This window comes from Papio anubis, chromosome 20 (assembly GCF_008728515.1).
Source record: "Papio anubis isolate 15944 chromosome 20, Panubis1.0, whole genome shotgun sequence".
NCBI lineage: Eukaryota > Metazoa > Chordata > Mammalia > Primates > Cercopithecidae > Papio > Papio anubis.
The window spans coordinates 16,211,767-16,227,243 of record NC_044995.1 but is presented as its reverse complement, the minus strand read 5'-3'; the positions used below and the strand labels follow the sequence as shown (position 1 = coordinate 16,227,243).

Genomic DNA, 15,477 nt, shown 5'->3' with positions numbered 1-15,477 from the left:
TGGGCAACAGTGAGACTCTATCTCAAAAAAAAAAAAAAAAAGTGAGAGTACCCATTCCTGGCCAGCACGGTGGCTCATGCCTGTAATTCCAGCACCTTGGGAGGCCAAGGCAGGTGGATCACAAGGTCAGGAGTTCGAGACCAGCCTGGCCAACATAGTGAAACCCCATCTCTACAAAAATTAGCCAGGCATGGTGGTGGACACCTGTAATCCTAGCTACTCAGGAGGCTGAGGCAGGAGAATTGCTTGAGCCCGGGAGGCAGAGGTTGCAGTAATCCCAGATCGCACCACTGCACTCCAGCCTGAGCTACAGAGTAAGACCTTGTCTCAAAACAAAAATAAATAAAATAAATAATAAAAAATAAAAATAAAAAAACACCATCTCAAAATAAAAAAAAGGTTTTCTTTTTGAGATGGAGTCCCACTCTGTCACCCAGGCTGGAGTGCAGCGGTGTGATCTCGGCTCACTGCAACCCCTGCCTCCCAGGTTCATGCAATTCTCCTGCCTTGGCCTCCCAAGTAGCTGGGATTACCACCACCATGCCCGGCTAATTTTTTGTATTTTTAGTAGAGACAGGGTTTCACCGTATTAGCCAGGATGGTCTCGATCTCCTGACGTCGTGATCCGCCCGTCTTGGCCTCCCAAAGTGCTGGGATTACAGGTGTGAGCCACTGCACCCAGCCAAGGACCCATTCTTAACGGTGTTACAGGGATTAAACGAGTTAATAAACAGAATCCTTAGAACGAAGATGCACAGCAGGTGGTAAGTGCGATGTTAAGTGTGCATCAAAATAAAACAAATCTTCAGTGATCTAGGGAAACAGTGGGACGGACAGTCACTGACTTAATGCTAGTTGTATACAAAGGGTGAGCTGGGAACAAGCATAAGGACAACTCGATGGGGGTCGATGGGATCTGACAACAGGGAATCACACAGTACAAGTTCTGAACAGTATTCCTATTCAAAGGGAATACGTAGTATTCCTTTTTCAATTATCTTTCCATTTCAGTGTACAATGTAACAAGCTGTTCAGTTTCCATTGTATTTTACCTGAACTTTTCCTTCCTCTCATGGCCAGCAATGCTAGTTTTTCATTGAAGACAGCAATGCGCCAGGCACGGTGGCTCCCAGCACTTTGTGAGGCCGAGGCGGGCGGATCACCTGAAGTCAGAAGTTCGAGACCAGCCTGACCAACATGGAGAAACCCCATCTCTACTAAAATACAAAAAAATTAGCAGGGCGTGGTGGCGCATGCCTGTAATCCCAGCTACTCGGGAGACTGAGGCAGGAGAATCACTTGAACCCGGGAGGCAGAGGTTGCGGTGAGCGAGATCGCACTCCAGCCTGGGCAAGGAGAGAAACTCGGTCTCAAAAAAGAAGAAGAAGAAGACAGCAATGCAAATTTGCCTTCTCAAATTAATTTACTGGGGGAAAAAATGCACTAGTCATGATCAAGAAAAAGAAAAAAACTAATACTTCAGGACTCAGCAAAATTGGTCAAATAGTAAGCGGCAGGATGTCGATTTTCTCAGCTCCAGTCCTAAGTTTTTCCTATTGCTGTCTCTGAGCTTTCTCCCCCTACTTCCATGGAATTCCCAGCTACACCAATGACTCTCAGAATCATTATCATTATAGTCCCAATCCACGAGCTCTCACTGTGCCAGCCCCTCTGCTTAAAATCTCTACACACACACACTTCGTCAGAATCCTCAAGACGACCCTATGATACTGGGACTATCTGCTCTCACTGTACAGATGAGAAAAAAAGGGGTTCAAGGAAGCGAAGACACAGGCCCCACTGCCTCACAGTGGAGCGGGACTTGAACCAAAATCCGACGGCTTCCAAACCCAACAATTTTTCATACTAAGCGCAAACATCAATACTAACAATAATAGTATAGTAACGAAGTGAGCGTTATGCGGAGGAGCTGAGCTAAGGGATCCAACGTATACGACCTGACTTCTCACTCCCATTTATAAAGCCGATGATACAGTCAGATTCTAACCCCCATTCCACAGGGGAGGAAACTGAGGCTCAGAGAAACAAATCGTACGTCCGAAGCCGTACAGCGGAGCCCGAACTGAGTCCAGAGCCCCGGACGCCACCCGTCCCTACCGCAACCGGCCCAGTCCCACCACCCCCGGCCCGCGCCTCACCTGGCCCACCGGGCCCGCGCCCACTCGCGCCGCCCGCCCTCCCTCCCGGCGGCGCCAACTGTCAGACACTCCACCCCCGGCCCGGGCTGCCCGCCCCGGAAGCACCCCCTCACCGCAGGAAGCTGAACTGACCAGCCCGCGGCCGCTCTAGCCCACCAGGCCGCCACCAGCGAGAGTGCGGCCATAACCGTCACGTGACCGCCCACCATCGCCAGCAGGAGTGCGGGCGTGTACGTCACGTGACCGCCCACCTTCGCCGGGCGCTCTCCTCCGCCCGACGCCAGCGAGCGGCGCGGCCAATGAGAAAGGCGCATGCCTGGCCCCCGCGGGCCCGCAGTCTAGCAGTAGTGCGCCTGCGCGCGGCTAGGGGGCGGTCAGGCGGGGATACATCCTGGAAGGTTCGTGTGGGGCTGGGTCCCGGAGTGGGAGACGTGGAGTGCAGGTACTGTGCGATCTAGGGGCGCGGCGCCTCAGCTACCCTCCTCGTGTTGTCCTCTCCGCTATAATGCATCGCCTCCCTTATGTCGTCCTCGGTCCCTTTATGTCACCATTCCTCTCCTTCTGTCTCATCCTACTTAAATCGTCACAACTCCCCTTCTGTCGCCATCACCCTCTTTAAAGTCGCCATCAACGCCCTTAACTCGCTTTCCTTCCCCTTAAGCCCTCTTTGCCACCATAGGTCGTAATCGCTCCCTTTAAATGCGTCATCGCCGTGTGTTACCTGCATCCCGCTTTTGTTGCCATTTCTCCTTTATAAAATCCTCATTTCTCTTAAACCCTCATCATACCCCCAAGTCACCTTCGCATGGCTACTGTCCCCGTCGCTCTTCTTAAATCGCGCTAATGCAGCCCTTATGTCATCATTACCCCTTATGTCTTTGTCCCTCCCTTGGCATCACTGTTCCTCTGACAGTCACCATCCATTCCTCATGTTTCCAGCTTTCCCCATAAGGAGCCACCCAGCCTTACAGTTATTTGTCTTCCCTCCGTGTCTTCGTCATTTCCCTGTATCACAGCTCACGTAACATACAGGGTACTGCAGCCCATTACCTGGGGAGTGTCAGAATCCCAGCCCCACCACTACACCTCTGGATACCTTGACTACCTTATGGCACCTTTCCAATCCCAGCTTCATCTGCAAAATGCACGTGGGGACATCCACATCAGGGCTGAGTGTGACAATTCTGCGAGTTTATTCTTGTGGCAGGCTGAGCTTGACATGGTGTTTTTAGCTAATATTGTTATTAACCATGTCACCCTCTGCCCGGTGCAGTGGCTCACGCCTGTAATCCCAGCACTTTGGGAGGCCAAGGTGGGCGGATCACCTGATGTCGGGGGTTCGAGACCAGCCTGATCAAAATGGAGAAACCCTGTCTCTACTAAAAATACGAAATTGGCCGGGCGTGGTGGTGCATGCCCATAATCCCAGCTACTCCAGAGGCTGAGGCAGGAGAATGGCTTGAACCTGGGAGGTGGAGGTTGCGGTGAGCCGAGATTGCGCCATTGCACTCCATCCTGGGCGACAAGAGCGAGACTCAGTCTCAATAATAATAATAAACCATGTCACCCTCACCCTCATCCAGTCACCTTCATCATATCCTCATGGTCACTCTCCCCAGCTGCCTCGTCATTCCCAGGGTGTCGTCATGGACCGCGTATCAGGACAGACACTGCCACAGCAGCCACACCACCTCACAGTCTCCATGTTGCCCTTACCTCTGCCACGTCACCACACCTGTGGCAGTAGCCCATCGGCCATTGTGAACCTTGCTTCTGTAAATACTTAATCCCTATCTCGTTACCTTATGGGATTGAGTGATTTCCTCCACTCCCCAAAATGAAAGCGTTTAGCTAGTGCTGCAAGGGTTGAGGAGGGCTTGGTGAGGGGGAAACTGTACGTAGCTTAGGCCCAGAATTCCCTGGACTTTTAGAATTAGGACTATGGAGAGATGAAGCCTGTTTCTCCCACATTTAAGTCACATCTCATCAGTCCTAGGCCGGACGAGGTGGCTCTTGCCTGTAATGCCAGCATTTTGGGAGGCCAAGACAGACGGATCACTTGAGGCAAGGGGTTTGAGACCAGCCTGGCCAACAGGGTGAAACCCCATTTCAACTAAAAAAAAAAAAAAATTAGACAGATGTGATGGCGCATGCCTGTACTCCCAGCTAGCTGCTCGGGAAGCTGAGGCAGGAGAATCCCTTGAAGCCTGGAGGTGGAGGCTGCAGTGAGCTGAGATCGCCCTACTGCCTTCCAGACTGGGCAACAGAGCGAGACTGTCTCCAAAAAAAGAAAAATGAAGCAAAAAACAAAACAATACAAAAACAGACCTGCCTGGGCAAATAGCAAGACCCCATCCCTACAAAAAAAATTTTTTTTTTAATTAAATGGACACAGTGATGTGCACCTGTAGTCGCAGCTACTCAGGAGGCTGAGGTGGGAGGATCACTAAGCCCAGGAGTTTGAGGCTGCAGTGAGCTATGATTGTGCTACTGCACTCCAACTTGGGTGACAGAGTGAGACACCATCTCTAAAAAAACATTAAAGTGGTTGGGTGCAGTGATTGGCTCACACTTGTAATCCCAAAACTTTGGAAGGTCAAGATGGGAGGATTGCTTGAGGTTGTGGGTTCAAGACCTGCCTGGGCAACACAGCAAAACCCATCTCTACCAAAAAAAAAAAAAAAAAAAAAAGGAAAAGCCAGACGTGATTGCTCACACTTGTAATCCCAACACTTTGAGAGGCCAAGGCAGGCAGATCATTTGAGGCTAGGAGTTTGAGACCAGCCTGGCCAACGTGGTGAAATACCATCTCTACTAAAAATAAAAAATTAGCCGGGCATGGTGACACTCACCTATAGTCCCAGCTTCTTGGGAGGCTGAGGCAGGAGAATCACCTGAACCCAGGAGATGGAGGTTGAGGGAGCCGAGATCGCGCCACTGCACTCTGGCCAGGATGACTGAGCGAGACTCTGTCTCAAAAAAAAAAAAAAAAAAGTGGCAGGGCACAGTGGCTCACGCCTGTAATCCCAGCACTTTGGGAGGCCAAGGCAGGCGGATCACAAGGTCAAGAGATCGAGACCATCCTGGCTAACACGGTGAAACCCCGTCTCTACTAAAAATACAAAAAATTAGCCGGGCATGGTGGCGGGCGCCTGTAGTCCCAGCTACTTGGGGAGGCTGAGGCAGGAGAATGGCGTGAACCCGGGAGGTGGAACTGGCAGTGAGCCAAGATCATGCCACTGCACTCTAACCTGAGCGACAGAGCAAGACTCTGTCTCAAAAAAAAAAAAAAAAATTAGCCGGGCATGGTGGCACATGCCTGTAATCCCAGCTACTTGGGAGACTGAGACAGGAGAATCACTTGAACCCGGGAGGCAGAGGTTGCAGCGAGCCGAGATCGCTCCATTGCACTCTAGCCTGGGCAACAAGAGCGAGACTCCGTCTCAAAACAAAAAAAAAAACAAAAAAGAACTACATGATCTTGGGCGACTGGCTTAACCTGCCTGCGCCTCGGTTACTGCATCTGCAAAATGGGAATGAAAACACAAATTAATCATTCTGCACATAATTCTTAAGCATGTGCTGTCTATGTGCTCAACACTGCTAGGCATTGGGGACACCTTAATGAACAGTACAGACAAAAATATCTTGGCTGGGCGCAGTGGCTCACACCTGTAATCCAAGCACTTTAGGAGGTCGAAACAGGTGGATCACCTGAGGTCAGGAGTTTGAGACCAGCCTGGACAACATGGTGAAACCCCATCTCTATTAAAAATGCAAAAATTAGCCAGGCATGGTGGCGCACCCTTATAATCCGAGCAACTTGGGAGGCTGAGGTTAGAATTGCTTAAACCCGGCAGGCGGAGGCTGCAGTGAGTTGAGATCGCACCACTGCACTCCGGCCTGGGTGACAGAGTGAGACCCCGTCTCCAAAAAAAAAAAAAAAATCTGGCCTTATAGAGTGTCCTAAACTCTAGTAAGGGTAAGAGGCAATAGGTAAATAGGAAAGTAGATTATTGGATGTATTAGAAGGGGCATGGGGAATGTGGGGTCAAGGTTGTAATTTTAAATAGGGTGGTCAAGGAAAGCTTTCTGAGAAGGTGACATTTGAACCACAGACTTGAAAGAGAAGAGAGAGTGGGGCCGGGCGCGGTGGCTCACACCTATGATCACAGCACTTTGGGAGGCTGAGGAAGGCGGATCACTGGAGCTCAGGAGTTTGCAGCCAGCCTGGGCAACATAGCGAAACCCCATCTCTACAAAAATTAAGCAGGTATGGTGGTGTGCACCTGTAGTCCCAGCTATGTGGGAGGCTGAGAGGTGGGGGGATCACTTGAGCTTGGGAGTTTGAGGCTGCAGTGAGCCATGATTTTGCCACTACACTCCAGCCTGGGCAACAGAGGGAGACCCTGTCTCAAAAATAAAAAAACAACAAAAGAAAATGGCTGGGCATGGTGGCTCATGCCTATAATGCCAGCACTTTGGGAGGCCAAGGCCGGTGGATCACCTGAGGTCAGGAGTTCGAGACCAGCCTGACTAATATGGTGAAACCCCGTCTCTACTAAAAATACAAAAAAATTAGCCAGGCATAGTGGCAGACACCTATAATCCCAGCTATTCGGGAGGCTGAGGCAGGAGAATCACTTGAACCTGGGAAGTGGAGGTTGCAGTGAACTGAGATTGCACCATTGCACTCCAGCCTGGGCGACAGAGTCAGATTCTATCTCAAAAAAAAAAAAGAGAGAAAGAAAGAATGACGGCCCTCGGGGGGAAGAGCATGCTAGGCAAAGAGAACAGCAAAAGCAAAGTCATTGAGGTAGGAGCAAGCTTGGAATATTTAAGGAATAGCAAGGAGGTCAGTGAGAGAGGAGAGGGGCAAGAGATGATGTTGGAGGGGCGATGGGGCACATTGTGGAAGGCCTTGTGAGCCATGCAGAAGACTGACTTTTACTCCGAGTGAGGTGAGAGCCACAGGAGGATGTGGAGCCGAGGAGGGATGCGGTCCAGTGTGACATGAAGCCATCACCCTGAGCTGTGGCAGCTCCAGAACTTCTACCCAGGATCGACTAGTGAGAGGCAGCCTTGTTGGAAAGAGAGCCAGAATCTTCAGTCCGCACTCACATATCCTTTATGTTGGGAGAAAGTTTCAAATATCCCTGTCAAAGATCGAGGCCGGGCACGGTGGCTCCTGCCTGTAATCCCAGCACTTTGGGAGGCTGAGGCGGGCGGATCACTTGAGGTCAGGAGTTCGAGACCAGCCTGACCAATGTGGTGAAACCCCATCTCTACTAAAAGTATAAAAAAATTAATGCATGCCAGGGTGGGTGCCTGTAATCCCAGCTATTCAGGAGGCCGAGGCAGGAAAAGCCCTCGAACCTGGGAGGTGGAGATTGCAGTGAGCTGAGATCGCGACCACTACACTCCAGCCTGGGCGACAGAGCAAGGCTCCATCTCAAATAACTAAATAACTAAATAAATATTAATAAAAAATGGAGGGCAGGCTGGGGAAATGCTAAGGGAGTTTTTGAGAGGCCAGCGCTACCACGGGGTTCAGCTCTGTCCTGGAGGGTGGGGGGGCAGGCAGCAGGGGATCTACAGATGACGAACAACAGGAGAGGCAGCTGTCATGGGGCATCTGTCCCTGGAAGCTTGAGGCAGCTTGGGTTCAAATCCTTGCTCCATTTCTCTCTTTTTTAACCAAAGTCCAGGTCCCAGGCTTACCCCATATCCTGTCTATGTCCCTTTGTACCTGTGACTTCACCTCTCTGAATCCTTAATTCCCTAAGTGGGATTTTTAAGAGGACTGTTGTGAAAATTAAACATATTAAGTCCAATATAAAACAATAAAATGAATATATTAAGTGCTTTGAGGCCAGGCCCAGTGGCTTAGGCCTGTAATCCCAGCACTTTGAGAGGCTGAGGTAGGCAGATCACTTGAGCCCAGCAGTTCAATAGCAGCCTGGGCGATGTGGTGAGATTCTGACTCTACGAAAAAAATAAAAACTAGCTGGGCGTGGTGGCACACACTTGTGGTCCCAGCTACTCGGGAGGCTGAAGCAGGAGGACCACTTGAGCCCAGGAGTTCCAGGCTGCAGTGAAATGTGTTCCTACCACTGCATTCCAGCCTGCAACAGAGCAAGGAGACCCTGTCTCAAAAAAAAAAATCAAAAATAAATGCAAGAAGCCCCACTGTCTCACTCCACACCCTGCACTTTTATAGGCTTGCGCCTCCCTCAGGTCGCAGGGTCCCTCACGTGATGTGATGAAGGCAGATTTTGCATTGTTTGTTCATGAATTAGTTCAACAGTATACTGCCCTGGAATACAACTGAGCTCTGAGTTCAAATTCCCGGCTGATGCCTATAATCCCAGCACTTTGGAAGGCTGAGGTGGGCAGATCACTTGAGGTCAGGAGTTCGAGACCAACCTGGCCAATATGGTGAAACACTGTCTTTACTAAAAATACAAAAATTAGCCAGGCATGGTGGTGGCCACCTGTAATCCCACCTACGCGGGAAGTTGAGACACAAGAATCACTTGAACCTGGGAGATGGAGGTTGCTCTGAGCCGAGAACCTGCCAGTGCACTCCAGTCTGGACAACAGAGTAAGACTCCGTCTCAAAAAACAATCTTCCAACTGACAAACCAATGCTGTGCAACTTAAGCAGGCAATTTCCCTGAGCCCTGCCACCTCATCCGAAAAACAGATGGTAACATTGCTTTGCCCTAAACTTACCATGTTACTATTTTTCTTTTTTTTTTTCTTTTCTTTTTTTTTCTTTTTCTTTTTTTGAGATGGATTCTCAGTCTGTCACCCAGGCTGGAGTGCAGTGGCGCAGTCTCAGCTCACTGCAAGCTCCGCCTCCCAGGTTCATGCCGTTCTCCTGCCTCAGCCTGCCGAGTAGCTGGGACTGCAGGCACCCGCCACCATGCCTGGCTGATTTTTTGTATTCTTAGTAGAATGGGGTTTCACTGTGTTAGCCAGGATGGTCTCGATCTCCTGACCTCATGATTTGCCCACCTCGGCCTCCCAAAGTACTGGGATTACAGGTGTGAGCCACTGCGCCTAGCCCTACCATCTTATTATTTTTCTTTCTTTCTTTATCTTTTTGCGACACGGTCTTGCTCTCTCACTGAGGCCGGAGTGCAGTGGCGCAGTCATGGCTCACTGCATACCCAAACTCCCAGGCTCAAGACATCCTCCTGCTACAGCCTCCCATGTAGCTAGGGCTACAGGCATGTACCACCATCCCCAGCTAATTTTTTAGCCTTTTTATTTATTTTTTATTATTTATTTAGAGACAGTCTCATTCTGTCGCCCAGGCTGGAGTGCAGTGGCACGATCTCGGCTCACTGCAACCTCCACCTCCCAGGTTCAAGCGATTCTCCTGCCTCAGCCTCCTGAGTAGCTGCAATTACAGGTGTGCACCACCAGGCCCGGCTATTTTTTGTATTTTTAGTAGAGACGGGATTTTACTATGTTGGTCAGGCTGGTCTCGAACTCCTGACCTTGTGATCCAACCGCCTCGGCCTCCCAAAGTGCTAGGATTACAGGCGTGAGCCCCTGCACCCGGCCTAGCCTTTTTATTTTTTTGTAGAGACAAGATATCAATTTGTTGCCCAGGCTGCCCAGGTCCCAAACTCCTGGGCTCAAGTGATCCTCCTGCTTTGGCCTCCTAAAGTGCTGGAATTACAGGTGGGAGTGAGCAACTGTGCCCAGCCATGTTATTATTATTTTTTTGTTTTTCATTGAGACACTGTCTCGCTGTCACCCAGGCTGGCATGCAGTGGTGCGAACTCAGTTCACTGCAACTTCTGCCTCCCGGGTTCAAGCAGTTCTCCTGCCTCAGCCTCCTAAGTACCTGGAATTACAGGTGTGCACCACCACGCCTGGCTAATTTTTGTATTTTTAACAGAGATGCAGTTTCACTATGTTGGCTAGGCTGGTCTCCAGCTCCTGACCTCTGGTGATCCGCCTGCCTCGGCCTCCCAGAGTGCTGGGATTACATGCGTGAGCCACCGCTCCTGGCTATGTTATTTTTGGTTTTGTGGTGTTGTTTTGAGACTGAGTCTCACTCCGTCGCCCAGGCTACAGTGCAGTGGCGTGATCTCAGCTCACTACAACCTCCGCCTCCCAAGTTCAAGCAATTCTCATGCCTCAGCCTCCCAAGTAGCGGGACTATAGGTGCACACCACCACGCCCTGCTAATTTTTGTAGTTTTAGTAGAGACAGGGTTTCACTGTGTTAGCCAGGATGGTCTCGAACTCTTTACCTCAAGTGATCCACCCACCTCCCAAAGTGCTGGGATTACAGGCATGAGCCACCACGCCCAGCCCTATTATTATTTTTGAACTGGGACATAAGCCTTTGGAAGTTGTGATGCCACTGTCTCCCTCCCCTGCTCTATTTTTTTCCAAGGCACATTCCATGTATTTCACTCATTTATTCTCACTCCCTTAAGAATAACATCTTTAGGAAGAATTTTTTTCCTTTTTTTTTTGGAGACAGAGTTTCGCTGTTGTTGCCCAGGCTGGAATACAGTGGCGCAATCTCAGCTCACCGCAACCTCTGCCTCCCAGGTTCAAGCAGTTCTCCTGCGTCAGCCTCCCAAATAGCTGGGATTACAGACATGCGCCACCACGCCCAGCTATTTTTGTATTTTTAGTAGAGACAGGGTTTCTCCATGTTGGTCAGGCTTGTCTCGAACCACCAACCTCAGGTGATCCGCCCGCCTCAGCCTCCCACAGTGTTTGGATTACAGGTGTGAGCCACTGTGCCGGCTCCTTTTTTTTTTTTTTTTTTCCTCTGTAATCTCAGTTTCTGGAGCAGGGCTTGTCAGCAAGTCATTACTGATTAAATATTAGTTGAATTAATAGATGAACTGGCCACTGAGCACCTGCTATGCACTTTCCTATGTTCCATGGCACTGGGGACATGGCAGTGAGTTAGACAGCCTGGCCCTGCCATCATAGGGCTCCCAGTCAAATAGAAGAGACGAACCCATCGCTAGGCATTGCCAGCATCAAGCACTGCCAGCTAATCACAGCACTGATTTTGAGCAGGAGTGGGACAGCTTAGATTTTTGTAGTTCCAATTTAGAAGTATTCATCATTCATGATACTTTTTTGGACCTATTTAATTGTTTTTCAGACTGATCGTCTTCTCTCCCTAGGAGGCATAGGTAGAGGGATCAGGTCTGGGAAAGGGAGGCCCAGGGGACTGTGTGAGCCCAGAGGGCTTCGTGGAGGAGATGGTACGTGAGTGGATAGAAATGAGCAAGGTGTGCTCGGCAGGAAAAGCAGCTGTGGGAGGGTCCGGTGATGAAAATGTGGTTTTGGTTCAAGGAACTGAAAGATCATAACTATGGCTGGGGTGGGAAGAACAGTGAGAGAGTAGACCAAAGAGGTCATTCAGGGAAGATCATTCAAGGCCCTGGTAGCCACAGTGAGGAGCTGAGACTGTGTTTTTGAGCAGGAGAGGGATCCAAGGGAGGTGGCTGGAGTGGGGACCCAGGTGGGAGAGACTAGGTCAGAGCTAGTGGGGAGGGTGATTTAGAGAGACCCTCACAGGGCCAAGTCGACAAGTTTTTGGGGTCCAGGACAAGGCCCAGGGCTGGGGGCAGTCAAGGAGAGCTTTTTGGAGGAGGAGGCACCAAGGCTGAGACCTGAAGGATGGGTTCGACAGCTCTCCTTGAAATGGGGACCTGGGGGAGGAAGATGGTAAGGACAATTGGGGACATAGTAGGTGTGGGAGTCTGGGGATACCTTGAAGGAGGTGTCTGGGGGGGCCATGGGACCTCCAGAGCTAGAGTTCAGGGGAAAGGAGGAAACCAGATGAGCTTTGGGTTGAGAATGAGGGAACTGAAGCTGTAATGATGGAGGAAGGTCCACAGGGGCCTGTCCATGTAGGGCTCTGTAGGACATGGTAAGAAGTTTGTACTTTGTCCTGGGGGCAATGGGGAGCCACAGAAGGATTTTGAGCAAGAGTGGGACAGCTTAGGGTTTTTTAGTTCCAGTTCAGAAGTATTTATCATTCATGATGCCTTTTGGACCTATTTAATTATTTTTTGGACTGACTGTCTTCTCTCCCTAGGAGGGGCACTTACTTTAAAGGGTCCTTTGAAATAAAGGATCTAACTGCTGAAAATGAAAAAACAGTTTGCAAAACCAGTATTCTGTTCTGTTTTCTGTAGACAATTGATGGTTCAGTCCAAAGAGGCCAGAGACAATTGATGGTTTATTCCAAAGAGGTCTGCACCATCTAGTGAAAATCAGCACCATTAAACATGAGAACATTTCTGTTTTAAACCATTTGGAAGCCCCATGAATTTGTTTTTATTTTGTTATTTTTAAAATTAGAGACAGGGTCTCGCTATGTTGCCCAGGCTAGTCTCAAAGTGCTGGGCTCAAGCGATCCTCCCACCTCGGCCTACCAAAGTGCTGGGATTACAGATGTGAGCTACTGCTTCTGGCCAGCCTGTGGATTTGTAAATGTCTCCTGTGGTGTGATCTGCCCCATGTTTCCTGTATGTAGGCTTCAGAAGCACACTCTGCATTCTCAGATGGCTGGAATCAGCCTTTTTTCCCCACCCTCTCAGCCTTAATCTCAGGCTGAGATGCCATTGTCTGCAGCCACCCTGTATGCTCTGGGCTTAGAACTGATACCAGCTGGTTATCATTCTGTATAAAAGTGTCACTAGGTATAGAAAGACATCTAAAATAATCTTCTCTCAAATTTTTCTATTCTGCTGCTCCATTTCTTCTGCTTTCAGTATTTTTTGAGCAATTACAATGGCCTGGGCCCTAGAACTAGAGGAATAAATCAGACACGGACATAACAAGGGACACATATAAATTGATTATGTGTGATTGAAGTATATACAAGATACGAGGGCACACACAGATCTCACCAACCAGCATGTTTCAAGGGCTTACTCTGCTTCCTGCCTTCCATGGATGACCTCATTGACTTCCCAGCAAATGTGAGGTTGGTATTATTAATCTCCACATTGTTCAGAGAATGAAAGTGTGGCTTACAGAAGGGAACCTCTTTTCCCAATTCCACAGAGCTGAGATCTGAAGTCTGAGCTGCGGGACTCTGAGACCCACCCCCTTAACCATTCAGAGATCCCCCAGCCACCACCCTCCAGTGCATATAAGATGATGCTCATTTTATTTGTTGTTTTGAGATAGTGTCTTGCTCTGTCGCCCAGGCTGGAGTGCAGTGGCACAATCACGGCTCACTGCAGCCTCGAACTCTCGGACTCAAGCAATCCTCTCACCTCAGCCTCCCAAGTGGCTGGGACCATAGGCGTAGGCATGGGCCACCACACCTAGCCAATTATTACTATGATTTTTTTATTTGTTTTTTGTTTTTGTTTTTTGCGAGACGGAGTTTTGCTTTCGTTGCCCAGACTGGAGCGCAATTATGCAATCTCGGTTCACTGCAACCTCTGCCTTCCAGGTTGAAGCGATTCTCCTGCCTCAGCCTCCTGAGTAGCCTGCCATCACACCCGGCTCATTTTTGTATTGGTAGAGATGAGGTTTCACCATATTAGCCAGGCTGGTCTTGAACTCCTGACCTCAGGTGATCCACCCATCTTCGCTTCCCAAAGTGCTGGAATTATAGGCATGAGCCACCCTGCCCAGCCGCCTAGCCAGTTTTTTAAGCTTTTATAGACATGGGGTCTCACCTTGTTGTCCCAACTGGTCTCGAACTCTTGAGCTCAAGCCATCCTCCCGCCTTGGCCTCCCAAAGTACTGAGATTATAGGCATAAGCCACCGTGCCCTGCCAATATGGCTAATACCGGTTTATAGATGAGGCCAGCAGGGCTCAGAAGTAAAGCCCTATGCTCAACGTCACCTGGCAAGAAAGTGGCAGAGGTGGGATCTGAACCATGAACTCTCCAATTTAAAGGGCTGCTGTAGAGGAAGAATCAAATTTCCCACTGCCACCCTCCCCTTGGGGTGGGATGTTCAGGGATCTGTGACCCAGTGGGTTTTACTTCCTCCTCTTTGCGAGCTGTGGTGTCATACCCCAAGGGGGGCAGGACCACAAGGCAAGGGGACTCGGGGGTATTTTGTGGGCTGGGAGATGGCACGCTTCCTGGCAGTGCTCTCTCCCAGATAAGACCTGATCTCTTTTTTTTTTTTTTTTTTGAGACAGAGTTTTGCTCTTGTTGTCCAGGCTGGAATGCAATGGCGCAATCTTGGCTCACTACAGCCTCCACCTCCCAGGTTCAAGCGACTCTCCTGCCTGAGCCTCCTGAGTAGCTGGGATTACAGGTGCACCCCCACACCTGACTAATTTTGTATTTTTAGTAGAGACGGGATTTCACCATGTTGGTCAGGCTGGTCTCGAAATCCCGACCTCAGGTGATTCGCCCACCTCAGCCTCCCAAAGTGCTGGGATTACAGGCAGGAGCCACCACGTCTGGCTGAGATCTGATTTCATCTCATGTCACACCAGTGAGGAGGCAGAGCATAAGTACCAACGTGGGTAGGGCGTGCTGGGAGCCCCATGGGGGTTCTAGGGTCCTGAGAACACAGGCATTGAGACAGGCTGAGGAGGAACCCCAGGACCCAGCTGCCCATGCCCACCTTCCGTTTCACCCTGCCCTGCTCCCACAAGGATCTGAGCAGTGGGCGGGGGGGCCTGATTTCCTTCTCCAGCTGAGGCCACAGTCCTCTGGAGGCTAGGATCTGGTGATGGGGCACCCTACCTAGGAGCCTGAGCCTCTTTATAGTTTAGTTTCCATAGAAGTTATATGTGCATTTAAAAAAATTCAATGTAAATATAAAGACCTATAATGAAAAGCAACCATCTTGTCTCTGGGAGTGGGATGGGGGATGCCTTTGCATGGGGAGCTGTTAGGAGCCTTGACAGTCACCTTTACTGAGAGCCTCCTGCATGTCAGTGGCTCTTCTGTGCACATTATATGTGTGTTAATTCGTTTTTTAAAATTTAACTTTACTTTTTGTAGAGGTGAGTCCTGCCATTGTGCAGGCTGGTCTTGAACTCCTGGCCTCATGTAATCCACCCCGCATCTTAGCCTCCTGGAGTGCAGGGATTACAGGTGTGAGCCACCTTGCCCAGCCTGTTAACTCCTTTAGTTCAGAGGAGCCAGTCAGATTTTAGACATCTCAAATGTTGTATGTTCAAAACCAAACTCCTGGTCTTTTCCCCAAACTTGTGCCTCCCTATGTTGCCCAATCAGCTATTGACACCTCTAATCCTTGTACTTGCTGAGGCCAAAACTCAGTCATCCCTGATTCTTTTACTGCTCTCAAACCCACATCCAGCCTAGAAATGCCATCC

General features: G+C 49.8%; 2 protein-coding genes across 28 annotated transcripts in view; one reads left to right on the top strand and one right to left on the bottom strand.

The window, feature by feature from the left end:
* C20H19orf47 (chromosome 20 C19orf47 homolog) overlaps positions 1–2,367 on the bottom strand; it is a 52,928-nt gene extending 50,561 nt beyond the window's left edge. For 2 of the 9 annotated variants that reach the window (XM_021931111.2, XM_017952455.3), the window contains exon 1: positions 2,273–2,364. In XM_021931111.2, coding sequence (XP_021786803.2) covers positions 2,273–2,344 — 72 coding nt within the window. In that variant the 5' untranslated portion in view covers positions 2,345–2,364. The other 7 variants (XM_031659457.1, XM_017952454.3, XM_009194510.3 and 4 more) reach the window with 7 other exon arrangements.
* A 112-nt stretch (positions 2,368–2,479) lies between these two features.
* The window catches only part of PLD3 (phospholipase D family member 3), a 30,632-nt gene continuing 17,634 nt past the window's right edge, over positions 2,480–15,477 (top strand). For 9 of the 19 annotated variants that reach the window (XM_009194505.4, XM_009194503.4, XM_021931109.2 and 6 more), the window contains exons 1-2: positions 2,487–2,601; positions 12,931–13,145. The gene's annotated coding sequence lies outside the window, so the exon portion shown is untranslated. Of the gene's footprint in view, positions 2,602–6,379; positions 6,433–12,930; positions 13,146–15,477 lie in introns of those variants that run through there. The other 10 variants (XM_021931110.2, XM_017952449.3, XM_009194497.2 and 7 more) reach the window with 8 other exon arrangements.